At 52.5% G+C, this 17,935-nt stretch overlaps 8 protein-coding genes across 8 annotated transcripts; 4 read left to right on the top strand and 4 right to left on the bottom strand.

The window, feature by feature from the left end:
- Window positions 1-1,682: 1,682 nt before the first annotated feature.
- Window positions 1,683-2,416, top strand: P152DRAFT_471826 (uncharacterized protein; the record flags this gene model as incomplete). Its single annotated transcript, XM_033681101.1, has 2 exons — window positions 1,683-1,899; window positions 1,971-2,416. The coding sequence occupies 2 exons, from the start codon at window positions 1,683-1,685 to the stop codon at window positions 2,414-2,416; spliced, it is 663 nt and encodes a 220-aa protein (XP_033536836.1).
- Window positions 2,417-2,819: 403 nt separating this feature from the next.
- Window positions 2,820-4,606, bottom strand: P152DRAFT_480270 (uncharacterized protein). The gene is made up of 2 exons (XM_033681755.1): window positions 4,287-4,606; window positions 2,820-4,199 (listed from the first exon to the last, which is right to left on the bottom strand). The coding sequence occupies exons 1-2, from the start codon at window positions 4,524-4,526 to the stop codon at window positions 2,835-2,837; spliced, it is 1,605 nt and encodes a 534-aa protein (XP_033536835.1). The 5' UTR covers window positions 4,527-4,606; the 3' UTR covers window positions 2,820-2,834.
- Window positions 4,607-4,864: 258 nt separating this feature from the next.
- P152DRAFT_248659 (uncharacterized protein) lies at window positions 4,865-6,776 on the bottom strand. The gene has a single exon (XM_033674691.1). The coding sequence runs from the start codon at window positions 6,493-6,495 to the stop codon at window positions 5,158-5,160; it is 1,338 nt and encodes a 445-aa protein (XP_033536834.1). The 5' UTR covers window positions 6,496-6,776; the 3' UTR covers window positions 4,865-5,157.
- A 567-nt stretch (window positions 6,777-7,343) lies between these two features.
- Window positions 7,344-9,171, bottom strand: P152DRAFT_381913 (Metallo-dependent hydrolase; the record flags this gene model as incomplete). The annotated part of the gene is made up of 4 exons (XM_033675742.1): window positions 7,344-7,530; window positions 7,639-8,041; window positions 8,095-8,480; window positions 8,531-9,171. Coding segments are annotated over 4 exons (1,617 nt in total), but the record flags the coding sequence as incomplete, so codon positions are not given.
- A 2,337-nt stretch (window positions 9,172-11,508) lies between these two features.
- On the top strand, window positions 11,509-12,781 carry P152DRAFT_471822 (uncharacterized protein; the record flags this gene model as incomplete). Its single annotated transcript, XM_033681100.1, has 2 exons — window positions 11,509-11,786; window positions 11,884-12,781. 2 exons carry the CDS (start codon window positions 11,509-11,511, stop codon window positions 12,779-12,781), a joined length of 1,176 nt encoding a protein of 391 aa, XP_033536832.1.
- Window positions 12,782-13,139: 358 nt separating this feature from the next.
- P152DRAFT_431573 (WD repeat-containing protein-like protein) lies at window positions 13,140-14,420 on the bottom strand (the record flags this gene model as incomplete). Its single annotated transcript, XM_033677421.1, has 3 exons — window positions 14,337-14,420; window positions 13,430-14,270; window positions 13,140-13,327 (listed from the first exon to the last, which is right to left on the bottom strand). Exons 1-3 carry the CDS (start codon window positions 14,400-14,402, stop codon window positions 13,140-13,142), a joined length of 1,095 nt encoding a protein of 364 aa, XP_033536831.1. The 5' UTR covers window positions 14,403-14,420.
- An 839-nt stretch (window positions 14,421-15,259) lies between these two features.
- Window positions 15,260-16,473, top strand: P152DRAFT_512471 (putative zinc-binding alcohol dehydrogenase; the record flags this gene model as incomplete). Its single annotated transcript, XM_033682749.1, has 2 exons — window positions 15,260-15,425; window positions 15,542-16,473. The coding sequence occupies 2 exons, from the start codon at window positions 15,260-15,262 to the stop codon at window positions 16,471-16,473; spliced, it is 1,098 nt and encodes a 365-aa protein (XP_033536830.1).
- Window positions 16,474-16,895: 422 nt separating this feature from the next.
- On the top strand, window positions 16,896-17,763 carry P152DRAFT_412428 (uncharacterized protein). The gene is made up of 3 exons (XM_033676984.1): window positions 16,896-17,003; window positions 17,058-17,127; window positions 17,200-17,763. The coding sequence occupies exons 1-3, from the start codon at window positions 16,993-16,995 to the stop codon at window positions 17,392-17,394; spliced, it is 276 nt and encodes a 91-aa protein (XP_033536829.1). The 5' UTR covers window positions 16,896-16,992; the 3' UTR covers window positions 17,395-17,763.
- Window positions 17,764-17,935: the final 172 nt, after the last annotated feature.

Raw genomic sequence — 17,935 nt, 5'->3', positions numbered from 1 at the left:
GGAAGGGTATGGCGCTTAATAAAGTTGTATTTCCAGTTCTTGCTAACGTGGGGTGGCTGGGTTATATCGAGCGCGTTTCTTCGGAGTATAGAGTTGGCGCACGCTTCGATTTCCGTAGGCGTAGGAGGTGCTCCCCACTCATCAAGCTGGTGGATCCAGGCCAGGAGAGCCTTTTCTTGTAGCTGATCGAGTTTGGTCGCTTGTACGAACGGAGAACGATTGGTATAGGATGTTTTTCCGTTAAGGCGGCCTCGAAGGACGAGCCGGCCGATTTGGAACTCACGCGCTAACGCTGAAACGTTAACCGATTTTCCTGCTTTTTTTTGCTCTGTAGCCTTCTTGAGTGCTTTCTGTATAGTCTCCTCTGGATATTTGATGCGTTTAGGCATGTTTGGTGGTACATATTTGAAGATGATGGTAAAATTGTACTTTTGGCCTGGGTTGTGGGGCGGTCATGGAGCACGGATATGTCGTTGTTTGTTGTTGTCGTCCGCTAGGGCAATGCTGTCAGATTAAAGTAGTGGTTCGTGCAATGGGTGGTCTAATTAATGCTACACGCCCGCAAGGGCCGCAAGGCTACTCTCGTCCCTGGCGCAGCTGTTATGGTACGCTTGGGCACACCGCACGTCCACTAATTACGAGAGCCGGATCGGGGTACGGGATACACAGTAATAATAGGTGAGATTTATCTGGACAAGACGGGCTCTCCCCCACAGGATCCATATAGGATGTAAACAGGACAAAGGACCATGGTTACGAATAGGTATAACAACAAACACCAAAAACATGAGGGAAGTAGGCCAGGGAAGCGTACGACTCAGATTATCCTCAATAAAGAGCGAACAGATACTCGAAGACCCGTTGCAGACTCGACTATCTTCTACCTTCTCCACCGTTCTGTTTCCTTAGTCCCCTCTCGCTTCGTCCCGCTACAGCGCTACTCCTGCTCCTCCCGCTCAAGCCTCTCCTGCTCAATTAAAGCATCTCCTGCTCGGGGGGCCTGGCCTGCTCATCGAGTCCCCCCTGCTCACTTTCGAGACTTTTCTGCTTCATAGTGGTTCAACGGACGGCAGGGGACGGAAGGACGCTCAGCTGCTGAGTTCAATTGATTCATCTAAATAATCGAATCAAGGTAACTTCGTGGCAGGGCTTTCTGATGGCGCCCTGGATTGGTCAGCCGATCACATGACACATGGCCCAGACGTGTACGCTTTCTATACATAGTCCCAATTATTTCAGTAATCGCGCAACCAATGGGCTTTTGTCATTCGCTATAAAATATTAGCGCGGTAAATAAAAGCGTAATATATAGTCCAAATTCGGTTTCGAGAGTTCAAACCGGGGTGCCCGTTTCAGAAAGCCCTAATACTACGGAGTTGTTACAGTACTTCCATACATACGGAATACAGTGCAGTGTAGTTAGTACCCAACACGTGGAAGAGACTGGTACGGCCTCATTGTTTGGGACCTGGAGGTTGGAACAAGTTAAGCCTGGTTCTATGGCTGATGGGCTTTGGCGAATTCATGTTCACGTTGATGACAAGAAATGTTCTCCACCTTTCCGAACACCACGACCCACTCAAACCATCCCCAAATCCATCCGCCCTCCCGTCCTGCCTCCCTGAATGTCCAACACGATCAAGCACTCTCCTCCGCGGGGCCGTTTTCCCGTGCGCTCCCAAATGTCCACCGGACTCGTCGATGCCCCCCGCCCGATCGACTCGTCGGCCCCGTTCCCTCCCCTTCCAAATCCCGCCGCGTTCGGCGTGACCTGCCCGAAATGCGGGACCGCGTGTGGGGATGCGACTGATTCCAGCCCGCTGCAGGTCGATGCGCGGCGACGGATCGCCGAGTTGGAGGCGCAGGTGCGGATCTTGACCAGCAAGGCATCCACAGCAGGTATGCGCGAAACGACGCGGCGTCAAGCTCTGGTGACGAGTGATCGGAATCCTGCTAAATCCCTTAAACAGTCGATAAACTCGCCGACTACGAAGACGAGTTGCGGTTGCTGAAAAGCTCGCAAGCGACCACGCCGCCCGTCACCTCGACCCTCTCCTCCTTCCTCTCTCGCAAACCATCAGTCCCTCCCTCCGTGTCTCCTCCCGCTGCCGCCGACCCCGTCCCTGCCGACCCCGACCCCGCCCTGCTCGCGCAGCTGGCCAAAGAAAAGCAGCTCCGCGCCTCCGCTGAGTCGCAGCTCACGACCATCTCCTCCGAGATGGAGGATCTCAGCGTGACGCTGTTCCAGCAGGCGAACGAGATGGTGGCGCAGGAGCGGAAGGCGCGGGCTGAGCTGGAGGAGCGGGTGAAGCTGTTGGAGGGCCGCGATGCAGAGAAGCGGAAGCGGTTGGAGCGGTTGGAGAAGGCGATGGGGAGGATTGAGAGGGTGAGGGGGATCTTGGGGCAGAAGACCTGAGCGGGTGGGGATGTGAGATTGATCCGGACGGTCGTGAACTGTTCTGCACGATGGAAAAAATTACTTATATGAAGAGGAGAAGAAATTGGGCCATGAGGCAGGTCACGCATGCAGAGATCTGGTGTTGCCTGGATCTAAGCCAAGGGAGCGAAGGCCGGCGTCGCGAGTTTGCAGGGTCGCGGACTAGTCGCTGTTGGAGAGCCCACAGTAGTCGCAAAGAAGCTAAGGAACGTTGTCTAATCGTAGACGGGGACGCGAAGAGGAGATGTTGGCGCCGTGCTGGTTGCAGTTCTGAGTCGAATGTTCTCATATTGACCAAATATATGACTGCGTGGTCAGGGCGACGGATTTGGAGTGCGCATCTTCTCATGCGACCCGCCTCCGTCTATACTTTCGCATTCCGAATTTTATATACAGTTTATTCAACCACCTCTGCGTCTCTCCTCGTCTTTTCTTTCGCTAGCAGACTCCTCGCGGTGGTGAGCAGTCGGATCCTCGGTTGCGTCAGCTTGCCGATCACCGGATCCTCCGCATCGCGAACCGGGTCGTCCGGTTTGCACCGCGACTCTTTGGTCAGCGCCCGCTCCAGCACGTCCTCGATGATCCGAACCGATCCCCGGTTCGACGTCAAGGTGGTGAGCCCGGATGCCCATCCGTGGATGAACACGGATCGATTGATGTCCGTCAGCCGGGTCTCGAGCGCCTCGACGATCCGCGGATGCTTCGTCTTCAGCACATCGAGCAACGAAGCCCCGTGATCGGCGGGCATGATCTCGACGGGCAACCGCCAGTTCGTGGGGACGGTCAATCGCGAGAGTGCCTGAAAATCCTTCACGCCGTTCCCACCCGGCCGTTGGCCCATCAGGATCGCCGCTCGTTCCCGCTCGCCGTCCGTACCCATCGTCTCAACGATCTGCACGAACTTCTGCGCCGCTTCCGCCGTGCACATCAGCCTTCGCGCCGCACCGTCGTCGCCCACCATCAAGGGCCACAGGATCGCCTCCATCAGCTGCTGCTTCTCCTCCACCTGGATCTGCTGCCGGATCTGCTTGTTGACGCTGGAGGTGTCGCGGAACTCTTCCTTACCTAAATGGGAGATGTCGGATACCATGGCCAGGAGGACGGAGCAGTCGATGTTCACGGCGTCCGTCAACTCAGTCGAGATCAGAGGGGTTGGGAGCATGTACTCCAGGGCGATATCAAGAGGAGGATGTCGGCTGACGTGGCTGTACGTGCGGAGTTCGGTTCCTGTTAGTACAGTCACCTTGAGGCGAGACGAAATGCCTTGAATATTCGATAGCACCGCATCAACGGACGCGTCTGCATTTCGGTAGATCCGTGGGAGGACGAAGGTGAGTCGTGGGTGTGTTCCGCGCACTCGGACCTCCTGCGCGTCTTTCGCAATCTGGGTAGCAGTCTTCAAGATGGACACACCCGGTAATTCGCTGCTCAGGGTCGTTTCCTCTCGCGCATCGTAAGATTGATCGGTGATTTCTCCGCCAGGCTTTTCCCATACAACCGGCTCATCGTCCGAGTCGTCATCTTCCAGCCCATATCGCTCGCATCCCTCTTTAGCGAGCTCGTAAAGCAATCGCTTGTTGTTAAACGTTGAGACTTTGACCCAGGATAGGCCATTTTCCGCGACTATGTCCACATGGCGGCCTTTTCGAATGTTGAGGATGCCATGGGAGCGTTTCGCCGCATCCCACAATTCCAGATAATAGGGGATATTAGAAGATGCGACATGATGCAACGATGTGTTGTTGGTCTCGTCAAGTTGGATCTGTAACAAATGAGCTTGCGACATCCAATGCTGACCATGACTGACTGCTCTTTATGACTGCTACTGGAGGAAAAACCGAGATCGTACCTTGTCAAGCGACTTCAGCTCGGATTGCAGAGATTTATTGAACGGTCCGACCTCTGGTTTGTTCTGCTGTTTACTCAAGCATTCTTGAGCCTTTTTAGAGAATTCTTTAAGCTCATCTATCAAGTTTTGACATTGCCGGGTGAGTTCGTCTATTGATTTGGATTGTGGATCTGTTGAGAGATCATCTTCGGCGACCGACAAGAGCTGCATATCATCTTCCATGTGTTCCTCTCCTATCATGCTGCACAAAGAGCCCACGATGGAAGCTACTGATTGTGGGGGGGGTTGTGCTTCACTTCGAGAATCGATTAGTGGTGAGGGTTTATGTACGGGAGTACCCAGAATAGCAGAGAAACTGAAGGTTCGGTTCCATAATAGAGTACTGTACGGTTCCATGTTGTGGAGCAACCGTACCTACAGCTAATTACAGGCATCAATCATAATACACCATCAATATACATACCGGTACCTCTGATTAATTGCCGTATTTTGGGCTTCGACAGACTTAGGCAGTGCAAAGCTGTTGCTTGGCCAAAGGTGATAAAGGACAATAGTTCAAACGGAACAAGTTCGTCTTGTCCCGGAATAATTAATACTCAAAACTCCATCAAGTTCTTACATCGTAGCAGCCCTTAGCTACGCCGATTCTACCTATTCAATCAACTCCCTTTGTATATGCACATATCGTATAAATCATATTCTAAGTATCAACTTCCTTCGAGTCTATCATAAGCATCTCTGGCAAGGGCCTAGTACCATCCGAGCCCAAGACTTCCCCATATGCCATCATTTAGAACGCCTTATACCGGTGTATCATGTCGTAAAGGAACCCAATTCTTACCCGAAGCGCGAGAGGCACCCAGTATCAAGGTCATACCGCAACCTGCGCCTCCAGCCTACTCCTCATGCCTTCGCAGACTTGCTCGAAGCCTCCGACCACCCCTCTCACTTCGCCCTCTGCCCAACGCCGAGAAAGCTTCTCGTCCCACTTTCCGCTCTCGATCCACCGCACGCCTTCTTCTCCCAGGTCTGCCTCTTCTCGGATCTGTGCAACGAGTTGCCGGGCCGCAGCCAGACGTCGGGTGGCCGTGAGTGACGTCTGTCGCGACATGAACAGCTGATCGGAGAGATGCGACAAGTCGCCCAGGAGAGAGTCGGTCGAGCGGGATAGGTTGTGGAGGCTTATGAGCGGGGATTGAGGTACGGGGGGTATGCCGTTGGGGTCGGGGTTCTCTTGCACGGTAAGTGGGAAGGGGTTGGGGATAGCGCGGATAAGCTCCGGGATGATCCCCGTGAGCTCATCCAATATCTCGGGGGTAAGCATCGATACGGTGAGCGGCGAGAGAATACTGGACGTGAGTGATGCCACGGTCCGAGTCTGATGGGTGATATGAGAGGTAAGTGCTGCATGAGTGGTGAGAAGCCGGACCACCGCCGTCTCGACCGAGGCCTGGCTACCAAGGTTTTGAAGCTGCGCGACCACTCGAGGGATAACTTCGTCGACTGGACCAGAATCTTTTAACCCCGCGATGTTCGATGTTGCCATCAAGGGATGCCCGACCGTGGCCAGTGTGCAAACTTCTTGAATCACCCGCTCAAGATCGCGGGATATCAGATAGGGCACGCCCCCATCGCTCTCTGACGCGGAGCCATATTCGGAGCCATCGTACGCCGCAGCTCTTCGATTTATAGACGATGTGGAAGGCTTGAGGAGTCCACCGGGTGGTTTTGGTTCCGCGTTTTGCGCTCCGTCGTTTCCATCTCCTTCAAGCATATTCGAGGCGTCTGTCATCTCATGGTCCTGCGAGCCCATCGAGGCTTCGACTGGTTCTTCTAGTATCCCGCTCTGCGTAAGATCGTCCAGATCCAGTTCATCCTCATCTTCCCCGCTCCACCCCTCGTCTCCAAATTCGCCCAGCTCATCCGCCAAACTCTCCATCCCGCCGCCCATCTCCGCTACCACACTACCCGTTCGTGCTCTATCGCCATCGCCAGTTGTATCCAGGGTGTCGAAGGTCATGCTATCCCGCATGCCATGTCCGCTTCGGGGAGTGATCGGGGAATACTGAAACGAGGATTTCGATGACCGTCTTTGCGGCGTGATTCGTGATAGGTCTAAAGAGGACGGGTGCCTGCGATGCGATGCGGAGGAGCGTCGGCGCGCGTGCCCCGGGCTTGCGGGTGACGCGGATCGTTGTGAGGTGGGCATTATTGTGAAGTCGAGGGCGCGGCGGAAATTTGAAGGATCGCCAGGTACGGCCCGATGGGGATCGACTGAAATCGTAGTCGAGACACTCGGAGGAATGAAAGGACAAAAAATCAGGGATCGCGATGAGGGCGGCACTGGATGTTCGAACTAGGCAGAATCATGGACAGTGATGTGAAATACAGATGGTGAAGTCACCGGAGGGCGGAGATGATTGGAATCAACGTGTTGTGAGAGCGATCATGGTCCCGGGTTGAAGGATAGCATAACCAATATCATCTATTCTCGATCTACGATCTAGAGAGTAGCACCTATGCACTGTGTGATCCGAAAAAAAGAGATGCAGTCCAATAGTTGATGCACATATTCACTATTCAGGCGGATAGTTCACATGTTGTATACTGTTGTGTGCAACTGTGCACTGCAGTCTGCAGGGTCTGGTGGCTCGGCCTGCTGTGCCGTGAAGGTCGGGTGGCTGTTCTTTGTGGCGCAGGAGTGTGAGTGCAGTGACTGAGCGAGTGACCAATTCCAGTCAGGCCAGTTCCTCGATTCAAGCAAAAAACAATGGTTCTGAAGTTTACCTTAAAGTTGGAGACGGATGTCAACTATTGCCAAGAGAAGCGGATCATCAATTTTAGTCCCAGTGAAAGGGTCATTTTCTCAAAGGCACCGTGGCCAAGGGAAGTAGTCCATCCTTCTCGAAGGGTATCATTCCAACAGCGTCATAGGTGCTTTATCCATTTATGAAAGTATCGTGGACTCGGACCTGATGAAGCCTCTAAAACGTCGCTATCCGAGCGGAAACAGAAACTCCCTCATTGGGGATCAGGTAGTGAACTCGCATGCTCCTGATACGTCTCAATAACCCAGTCACAATACCGCTCCCAATCGGCCCAGAAGATCTCGAACGCCTTTGTCTTCTCGCCGTCGCTCAAGCATGAATGGGTAATACTCCATTCCGCCAGTTGCCGCCATCCATGCAGATTCATGGTCGTCGAGCCGACCATGACCTGATAGAACTCGTCACTTACGGAGGAGCTGTGTCGGACATCACCCCTAGTTAGTTTACGAATCAACCATCTAGTCTGACACACACAACAAAGAAGAGGGGGGTTTTTGACTCTGGTTTGGGGAGTCTGGACGTACCTGAACAGCGAGGGGTTGTCGGAATTCACGGTGCAGGGAATGCCGGCCGCAAGGATGTGAGGGTATGGATGCTCTTTGATGTTCCGACAGAGGTGGAGCAATTCGTTGCTAGTGGGACACAGTTCGATGCAGATCTGGCGCTCTTTGAACTCTTGGACTAGTTGAGGATGCTTTAATAAGCTAAACCCGTGGCCGATGCGCTTCGCATTGAAGATGATGGCGTCGTAAAGGTTCGAGTTCAGGGGTGTTTTCGACCCGCCCCTATCCAGCAGCGTCTCGCCAGCGTGGAACATGTATGGGATGGAGATATTTAAGGACTTGCAGGTTTCGTTAAATGCGGCGAGCTCCTCGCTGTAAAACCCAATGTTGTTGGGACGATCTTCAGCGCCGACAAGATCGAAACCTGCGAGACATCAGTGAGCACTAGAGTGCAAGACACAACCTTAGAATACGTACCGCATATCAGATCTGGGAACTTCAACTTCAAGCTGATACAGTCCTGCATTTCCCTTTTCATCATGGCTTTCGGTATCGATCTTGGGGTGGAATAGATGATCTTGACGCCAAAGGGAAATTCTTTTAACCTTCCCTCACGCTCGAGCTCCACTTGTTTGATCTGAACTTCTTCGAGAATTATGTTCATTTGCGCTTCATGGTCCAGTTTGCGCATCCCGTCGTCGGACGGTATCGACTTGTCAAGAAGCATTGGTCGTAACTCAGCATACATGACTTTGTCTCGGATCATACTGTCTATGGCTGCGCCGATGTACCAACGATATATGGACTCATAATTCATAAGCCCCTTGAAACAACGGGTTCCTTGGTTGAATCGGGCCCAAATCCTGCGAGAAGATTAGAAACGGTATACCTATCAGGATATGGGTTTAGATACCCATTAGTTGTCTGGCTGATTGCATAGACCTCCTCATCAGTGAGGATCATCCTGCGCCGAATGTATTCCTCCACGGGTAGCCGCATTTGGCTTTCAAATCTCTCTGAATAAATCTTGCGGAAATCCTTCCATCGCATCCATGGACGAGTGGCATCCGGAGGTCTGAAGGCAGGATTATACCCCGGGCTAAATATGTCTACGGTCTCTGTATCAGCTGGGAGAACGGTGAACACGATCTCCGTCACTTCCAGGTCTTGAGATGATAAGATTGGCTGAGTGCTTCGAATGAACATGTTGTCCATGCACCTAGCCTTTTCAAGAAGCGGCATCGGTGGTAGTTCCGAGTTGAAATGGAGGTGGAGATGGCAGCCTTTCGGCATCTCCAAAGCGATCCGATACAACTTGCTTTTCTCATGAATTCGATTCCGATTGGTGAGGAACTGACCTCCCATATCTAGAGTCTCGGGTCCTGGGATCGCTTCCGTCGCGCGATTCCCAAACAGATGGTCCCGTTCATCTTCGCGGATCCTTATGATGATCCGATTGGCGGTGAGTTCTTTCTGGGACGCCGTTCTTTTCGCATTCGAATCCCACGAGTCGCCTTCCTCCGATTGGATCAGCAGGTTCTTTTGCTGGTCATAGAACTTCTTCAGCTCATTTGCGCCTCCCAGCGCCTTAGACAGTTCGCGCTCAACTAGCGAAGAATCTTCCATTCCGGTTGAATAGTTTCGTTCTGCTGACGCACCCGCGGTTTGGGAGCGATGATCCTGAGCACGCCGCCTTTTACTTGGCCTGATTTGAAAGCAACTGCTATCTCTTAATCCAGAGCGTGCCGGTTTCTCCACAGCTGCAGAGGGAGATTGCCTGGGTTTAAGTGTTAGCTGCGCTGCAGGATCTTTGCTTCTGAATTGTCACTGCGCCGCATTCGGAAGTCGCATTCCATTCCAAGGTAAGCTTTTGAAAGACGGCTCGATCTTACCTGGGCCACACTTTGTCCCATGAACGCAGCTTCATCAGATCGTTTTCAGCGAGCGGGTCGACCTCCGCCTGCATTATGCCTGGTACAAGCCCTGAGATCCAACATCCAAACACACCTTTAGCCCGTTGGAATTCCAGAATGGGGAACCTGGTGTCGGATACAAGTAGATGAGCGACTGACGGTCCTCTAGGACTGTGACGATGTTGCCTTCTTTTGTAGGTGATTTCCAGGCAACGATTTTATTTCAACAACTGGATATCAATTAGTGACCAGTGGGGTGGAACGAGGCGCAGAGGCATCTAATCTGTCACTAATATATTAGCACCACTGGGGAATATTAGATACTGGGCTGTACGAGTGAGAAATCTCATTCCGGTGACTCGCCATATGACAATGGGGAGGTCCAAAATGAGAGGCGGTGTGGTCGCAAAGGAATCAAAGATCGCATGATGAAATACTTGTTTAGAACAAGGCAAATACCTTATTGCGCATAGGTTTCCAGCAGTCGCAAGCAGCAAGTGACGCGCTCTATCGGTCCTTTCTTATCCCTATAGCTAAGGTCCAATGTTGCGACAATGGACCTGAGCTTTCAGCCTTGCAGGTTGATCGCGACCGGTCTTCAACGTCTTCTTTCGGACTGCTTCAGTTTAAAGCCTGATAAACTATGGAGTTCTTGTGGTTCTTTGTGTTGGGAGAGAGCGCGCGCGGGTAAATAAGGAATGCTCGGGTATCTGACGACTGGCGCGATCTGTCGCAGAATGGCGGAGGAAGCGACTTTGTCTCTTGGGAAATTCAAATGCAGTTGCATCGAGGCTTGGATGCTGGATAAGATGAATCATGAAACCCATGAGCGCACAAAGTCACAAAGTCAGCGTGTTGCGACATCTCAATATCGGCGCAGTGATGGCGAGCAGGGCAGTGCTAGAGACCAGCGGCATCTGCAGGCCGGATCAGCATTTAGGGTGTCGGATTAATTCCTTCCTTTGTCCAATGAAGATGAGAGAACCTAGAAGTGACCAACCGCTAGTAAACTAAACGAAAAAAGGACTCACCTGCTTTACTAGTTACGAACTTACGATATTACATGTATTAAGTTATAGAAGCACCAGTAGTATGATGTATGGCCCCCCTCAGAGTCACCTGTCAGTGGCTGCCACTTTTCGCGGGGGGAGATGAGGCGAAAAGGGGTCATGGTATGGGATCAGGCTGGCCTTCATTCTTCGACACCTGAACCCTAAATCAGAACTTCAGCGTTCAGATGATGCCATCACTTAGCTACGGTCTACTTCGTACGCTCCTCACTTCCTCACTCCTCATTCCTCACTTGCTAGTTGCCAGACAGCCAGGCGCCCGCAATTGATGCAGCAGACTAAGGGCGGGAACCTTCAGCACTGCCCCGCCCGTGGTCTGTTTAGGGGCAGATGCATGAGGATTGCGGCCGGGCGTCTCGCCGGTCAAACCTCTTGCATGACAACGAATCGCTAGGATAGGGAGGAATCCAGGCAACCCCAACTTAGACAGAATTGAAATAAGCCAACATCGAGCTAGCCTGCTACGGTGCTACCAGAGGTATTATTACAATGCTTAGGTTAGCTATAGAATTCATATCCCATCCAGTCCGCTCTGTAGCTTCTATCCGCTCTACGAATGTTGCATTGTACTGCACTGCGCCTCCAACTCTCTTGCACGATCCGCGCTCTTCCAACCTTTCAGCCTGGACAGATTTTGCTTTCACTGCCCGAACATTGCCACTGGTTGACGTACGCTCTTTGCGAAGAGCCGCATTGCTCTTCTTACAAAACGATGCTGGTCGTGCGCTCCGTATCTGTGATCAGAAGGATCGTATATTGAACTTTGGTATCGATACTATCTCGAAGTTGGACACATGCTATGCTCCTGAATTGTCGACCCCTTCATCCTTATATGGTTGCTTCTCGTCTTCGGCCCCGTCGATTCCAGGTCGGTTCGGAGGATGGACGGCAATAACAAGAACATCAGCATGGACGGCACCTTCGTCTTTTTGGAAGGGTCGTTCCTGGACAACGTACAGCTGGACATCGTCGGGTTTCTCGCCATCCTTGGGGAGGGTTCCATTCTTGCCAATGCTCAGGTTGCAACCCTGTCGCGGATGCAATATATCCCTCGACTTCTCCCGGCTCCTCAGGCGTTGCTGCGGCCGACTCGTCCGAGCAAGCTGGAGAGTAACCCGGGGCGGGTAACCGCAGTGTATTCGGGCAACCATGTTGAACGAGTAGGACATATCGGACATGTTGTAATGTTAGTATCGACACTTCCTCGTTCGTTTGTGGCAGGGCGGCAAAGAGAGTTGGCCTTCCTTCTTAGAACCATTACTGACAGCTGCCACGCACTCCAGTGACGCCGAAGATATGCCAGAATATACCGTCCGCTGCGTACAGATCCGCCGAGCCAACAAAAACCTCGTCAAAGCCCGAACCGTTGGCCCCCTTTCCGTTGTTATCCTCTTGGGATGTGCCGAAGCCATCGTGCTCATCGTCTTGGCTATATATCATCGAGACGGATTTGGCTTTGTCTCGATCATGCTCCTCGCCTTTCTCTCCACCTTGATCGGCGTCGGAAACAAGTGGGAGTTGAAACTTCCCGCTCGAAAAGACCCGTCGGAGCACACGCCACCCGGCAACGTGGTGATTCGGTATCCGAAAGGAAGTTTCCTGGTGGTCGAATGCGACGAAGATGTGGCCCGGGAACTCTACTTCGCTCCCGAGAACATCGAATACCTGGTCACCCATCCATGGAAATATCGAATCATGTCGTTGATCGGCACGCTCATGCTCATGATGGGTGTCGTGTGCCTTGCCAATGCCGACATCTATCAGCAGATCGCCTTCGGTTCGGCGTATATCGTCTTGAACGCCGCATACTGGATCGTGGCGGCCCTCCCTGCCAAAGTCCACTGGGACCTAACATGTTTCGAAGTCAGCGACCAACGGTTTGAAAACTCCCAGAACAATAAACATTTCGTCGACCACAATGAGACCTTCACCTGCGCGCTTTGGAAGGCCATCGTGGCCACGAAGAGCATCGATTGGGTGCGACTTGACAATGCCGCCCCGCAGACGACGGCGTGGGACGACTGGCTTCATGAAGCTCAAAAGAAGGCAAATGATTCCCGGTACCATTGGGACGAAAACAAGACCAAAGTCTGGGAGCTCCCAGATTGGGACCCTCAGGCTGCCATTCGCGACATGATGCAGCTACACAAGAAACCCGAGAAAGGAGAAAATCTAGCATGAAAGGGTCTACCGGCCCTCAATTTCTGTCTGATTTAATGAGCGTTCATGCTTTTGGGATTTAAACAGCATTCATCTAGCGATTGTATATCTTGTGACTTGACTGTAACTATTGGGCATTAGGCGAACACGGCGTTCATTCCGAGACAGATCATGCGAGGGGTTCTTGACGACGGTTACGGAAACATCAAACAAGAGCATGCTACGATGACAATGACTTATGAATCATACTCAAAGCATAGGAAGGATTAATCGCATAAAATATGCTCTTCGCGATCTCGTCGGTTCATGGAATAGATAGGTGTCTGGAATAAAATTGCTATTTCCTACCACAATCCTTATTGCCTGCAGGTGCAATTCATCAAGGGGCCAACTCCCCATCTGGCAACCAGATCAACATGTCCTTGTCGGCGCTACAAATGAGGTTCATCCGGTGGTTATAACCCACCACCTCTTGCCGACCGGGACCGGGAAGCTCAGCGGACGGACGCAATATGCGGTCCTCCGTCTGCGCGCTGTGCAAATCCCACACCAGCAATCCCCCGCCCTCTTGCCCCGGGTTATTGTGCGCGCCCGCACCCGCGCCGCTCGATCCTTGCGCCCCAGCACCGCCGAGAATCGACGAAGCGCGCGGATCGGCGCCAAAGCCACCGATGGCATAGCGGCCGTCGGGAGAGAGGCAGATGTCGCCTTGGCCTAGCGCAGGGCGGGCTTGGGCGTCGCTGGTAGAATTGGCCGATGAGGAAGGGGTCGCGGATGGAGGGGTGCGGAGGGAGCCCGAGCCGGCTTTGGCGAGGAAATGGCGGAGGGAGCCGTCGAAGGCGTCGATTAAGAAATGCCCGGCGCCGGCGGTTCCGACGAGGATACTCTTACCGTCGTTCGTGAACTCGATTTTGGTCCAGTCGCTCAATGACTTCTGGTGAGAGCTCTGCGGTGATAATAACCGTCTCTCTAGGCCCCCCAGATCGAAACTGGCGAACGGTGGTTTGTCGTAGTTTCTCAGGTCGTACAGGAGCACGGTTTGCGATGAGGGCGACGCGACGGCAATGACAGAGGCCGAAGGATCATAGGCAGCGAGACTGGGGGCGCGGAGCTTCAGAATCCCTTGGGCGTTTTGGCTGTTTAAAGACCACAGGCGCACCGTGTCATCGAGCGAACATGACATGAACGTGTCGCTCGACGGACACAGCGTTATACATGTAACCGGCGCAGTATGCCCTCTGTAGTAACGGATATAGCTGTTGTCGTGGGTCGATAGGTATCGGATGGTATCGTCAACCTTCGTTGAGGCGTACAAGATACTCTGGGCGTGGTGTGTAAAGCGTGCAAGGTGGACTCCATACTTCTGGGACTTGAGTTCTTTGGCATGTTTCCCTTCCTTGCAGTTGTATATTTGGAGGGTGTCATCGTTCCGGGCAATGATGGCGAGTTCGCCCGTGTCGTCGAAATCGAGGGAAGTTACTGAGGTTTTCTGGTCGTCGGGTCGGAATCGCTATATGATGTCAGTCTTCGAGGCGCACAATGAGATGGAGGAGAGGAAAGTGAGCGGCTAACGGACTTTGGTTGGTCGGAAGGTAGATATTATGTCGTTTATTTTGTGAATTGGATGACCTTGTGAGGCCATAGAGCTATCGAGAGTAGCCATCCTGAAAGGTTACGAAGGGATATTGTCATGAAGCAGCTCCGATGAAGCTCTCAGGGGAGCTGATCAACGGTTCTAGAGTGGTGCGGCGTGGGTATAAAAGTCTCAAGTCATACCTCTAGCCAAAGGTTGTAGTTGGGCCGTAGCTATTAGTGTGAGTTGAGGTCGGGGTTCCTTTCTGGTCTCTGGATGTTCCTATACTGTGGGCATTTCACTTCATGTTCATGTTCAGCGTGAGGTTCATGTGGATAGTGGAAGTTTAGGTTCTGCGTTGACTGTGAGGCTGTTTGGTGATATTCCCCACCAGAGCTGCATTGGATCTGCAACGTCCAACAGACCAACACAACGTCGCACCGGCACAGACCACAAAGTCACAAACATCCTGTTGCATCAATCCGAAGTTGACTGCACAAATGGCATACTTACCGGTACATAACTGATAACAGGTACAGCCCGGTGGTCCTGTATCAAGTGTGTACAGCATGGCAAGGCAAGAAGCTGTGCCTGTTCCCGCATCCCTGAACAAACTTCGGCCCGACAGCAGGACGAGACGGTTAGGATGAGGGACACGCTCAATCGGTCACGTCGCTCATATTGCTCATCCGAGGATATTGGAATTTGGATACCTACCTGGGGTCCCCACATCCGCCGAGGACGCCCTATTCTGAATCCTTACGGACCCTAGCATTCGGAAGAGAACTTGTATCGGATGATATGACGAATATTTGATATTAGTACTTTGGTAGCATCTTTTCTTTTCATTCATTGGGATTTAAAAACCTTCGCTGCTCAATCATACACCCCAATTGTCACACGCCCAGCCATTGGAACCATCAAACATGTCGGACTACAAATTCGAAGGATGGGTTGGTGTCGACAAGTCCGCCGCTGATGGCAAGATGGTCTGGAAGGAGTTCCAGCCAAAAGCCTGGGAGGAGACGGACGTGGACATTAAGGTCACTCACTGCGGAGTCTGTGGGTCAGATATACATACTCTGCGCAGCGGTATGTCATCCTGTTCCCCTAGCGTATCCGATACAGTCTTACTAACTATCTCTCATCAGGCTGGGTGTGTTTCCATACCCCTCAACACCCACAGCAAATGAGCGTTTGCTAACCAGACCGAACCCAGGGCCCCACCGACTACCCTTGCGTCGTCGGCCACGAAATCGTCGGCCGTGCCGTCCGAGTCGGCTCCCAGGTCAAGCATGTCGCTGTCGGCGACCGCGTCGGGGTCGGCGCCCAATCTGACAGCTGCCGGAACCGTAAAGGCCCTTGCGAGGAATGTTCAGCCGGCCTGGAGAACCATTGTCGTAATGGGACGACGGACACCTACAACAGCAAGCATCAGAATGGCGACAAATCGTACGGAGGTTACGCAACCTATTCGCGAGTGCCAGGACACTTCGTGTTCAAGATCCCCGATGGTCTCCGGAGCGCGGATGTGGCTCCGATGCTGTGTGGAGGCATCACCACATATGCTCCGCTGAAGCGGAATGGCTGCGGGCCGGGAAAGGCGGTGGGGGTCGTTGGCGTAGGCGGTCTGGGACATTTCGCGATCCTTTGGGCCAAAGCACTGGGCGCCAGCAAAATCGTCGGAATATCCCGCAAGAAAGCGAAAGAGCAGGACTCTCTGGCCCTCGGTGCTGACGCCTACATCGCCACGGATGACGATCCGAGCTGGGTCCGCGCCAATTTCCGAACGCTGGATCTCATCATCTGCACGGTCTCGAGCAATAATATGCCTTTGAAAAAGTATCTGCGACTGCTCCGAACGGGGGGCAAGTTCGTCCAGGTGGGAGCCCCCGAAGGGAACATGCCAGCGATCGGTGCTTTCGATTTGCTCGGCGCGGGAATTTACCTCGGCGGCTCCTCCATCGGATCGCCAGGAGAGATTCGGGAAATGCTTCAGCTTGCGGCGGACAAGAATGTGAAGGCTTGGGTGGAGGAGAGAAAGATGGCAGATGCCAATCAGGTGGTGGTTGATATGGAAGATGGCAAGGCGCGATATCGCTACGCGCTCGTGAACGAAGATGATCGGCCACGTCTTTGAATATGAGGTTTCTAAAACCGAAACCATACATATAGACGGGATCTAGATATATATTTTCAAGCAAAAACATTGTTGGTCGTCCAGTGCAAGCTTGACAAATGCGCACCGAAAACAGGGGTGTTTGATTTCATCTCATTTCAGATATTCATCCTTCGATGAAGTATATCGAGAACATTTTTATCACCATACCAGGGCTGATGACCATTCAGAATTTGACTTGGCTAATATCAGTCCTATCACTCCTATGTTAATAGAGCATCCTGATCAGTACAGATCACGTGACTGTCGTGACACGAAGCTCTGAAGCACGTGCCATTCTGGCTTCTGGTAGCCAATCCGGTTTGGCGGAACTTGACGTCGTCGGGGGTTCAGGATGTGTCTCCGTTCAGAAAAACATCTGTCTGCAACTCCATTGAATCATCCATCATTGCACATACAATCCAACCACGATACCACCTAAACTCCCACATTAAATATCTTCTACGCTAGCGGTTCAGCATAGAGCCCCTCTAACCCAAGATGAACATGAAGTAAGATCTCAATTGCAACGCGTCACTCATTCTTCGACTTACCTCCTTCTGTAGCTTCAATGATACGGAGCAGAGGGAGTTGAACTCGAGGCTGGAGAGGAAGCAGATGCGCGAGATGCTGACCGTATGTGGACATCATAATTCCCAAATTGCAGTTGTATCCAGAAGACCTCGATGCTAACCGACTTGCTCCTAGACATACCAAAACCTCCTCCAAGGCTGCTTCGACGAATGTATCAACGACTTCTCCACTAAATCGATCCAATCCCGCGAGGAAGGCTGCCTCATGCGATGTCTCGACAAACGCCAAAAGGCCTCGGAACGCCTGACCGCGCGATTCCAGGAGCTTAACCAGCAGATGGCGGACAAGGGCGGAGCTCCGGGACAATAGGCACGCTCAGGGGAATCGGGTGAGCTGCGGCGTTTTAATCAAGGACTCTGGATATTTGGACGGACGTTCGGCATCTCCCCTTGTACGATAGTGATAGCGCAAAATGAAGAACCAGCCCATCCGGAGCTTGGTGGTCGGTCGCAGGACCTTTCGGTCGACCTTTCGAGACTTTCCGACAATTGCGATTTGTGTCCTTCACCGACCGTTGGGATTAACACTTGCGACTCTACAAATGACATCAGGTCTTCGCAAACAGCCTTTGGATATTTCGTAGCTGCTGTACTACACATTATATACATTAATCTCGGGTGTTGATAGGGCTGGATCTTGCCGCCTTAGCCTGCTGACCCTAATTCACTCATGTCAAACCCCTTTCCAGCCAGATTACTACACATTGTTAAATGGCCAGTGTCCCAACTATATCTGGCAATGTCCCGAATCCAGCCGGAAGCTGAATGGGGCTAAATTCCGAATGCAAAGTACGCCGCCCCCGGGGTATCACATATTAAGAAATATCCATGGCCATGGATTAAGCAATCAT

Source organism: Eremomyces bilateralis, assembly GCF_010015585.1.
Source record: "Eremomyces bilateralis CBS 781.70 unplaced genomic scaffold P152scaffold_4, whole genome shotgun sequence".
NCBI classification, from domain to species: Eukaryota; Fungi; Ascomycota; class Dothideomycetes; order Eremomycetales; family Eremomycetaceae; genus Eremomyces; species Eremomyces bilateralis.
This window is presented reverse-complemented; position numbering and strand designations above follow the sequence as displayed.

What these genes read in the sequence shown, in the direction of transcription:
- P152DRAFT_480270 (XM_033681755.1), bottom strand. Translation starts at nt 4,526, where the DNA reads ATGATAGGAGAGGAACACATGGAAGATGATATGCAGCTCTTGTCGGTC. An exon ending in AGCTGAAGTCGCTTGACAAG is followed by an intron (nt 4,200 to 4,286) that starts GTACGATCTCGG and finishes CATTTGTTACAG; the next exon opens with ATCCAACTTGACGAGACCAA.
- P152DRAFT_412428 (XM_033676984.1), top strand. An exon ending in AGATGCGCGAGATGCTGACC is followed by an intron (nt 17,128 to 17,199) that starts GTATGTGGACAT and finishes ACTTGCTCCTAG; the next exon opens with ACATACCAAAACCTCCTCCA.
- P152DRAFT_248659 (XM_033674691.1), bottom strand. Translation starts at nt 6,495, where the DNA reads ATGCCCACCTCACAACGATCCGCGTCACCCGCAAGCCCGGGGCACGCG.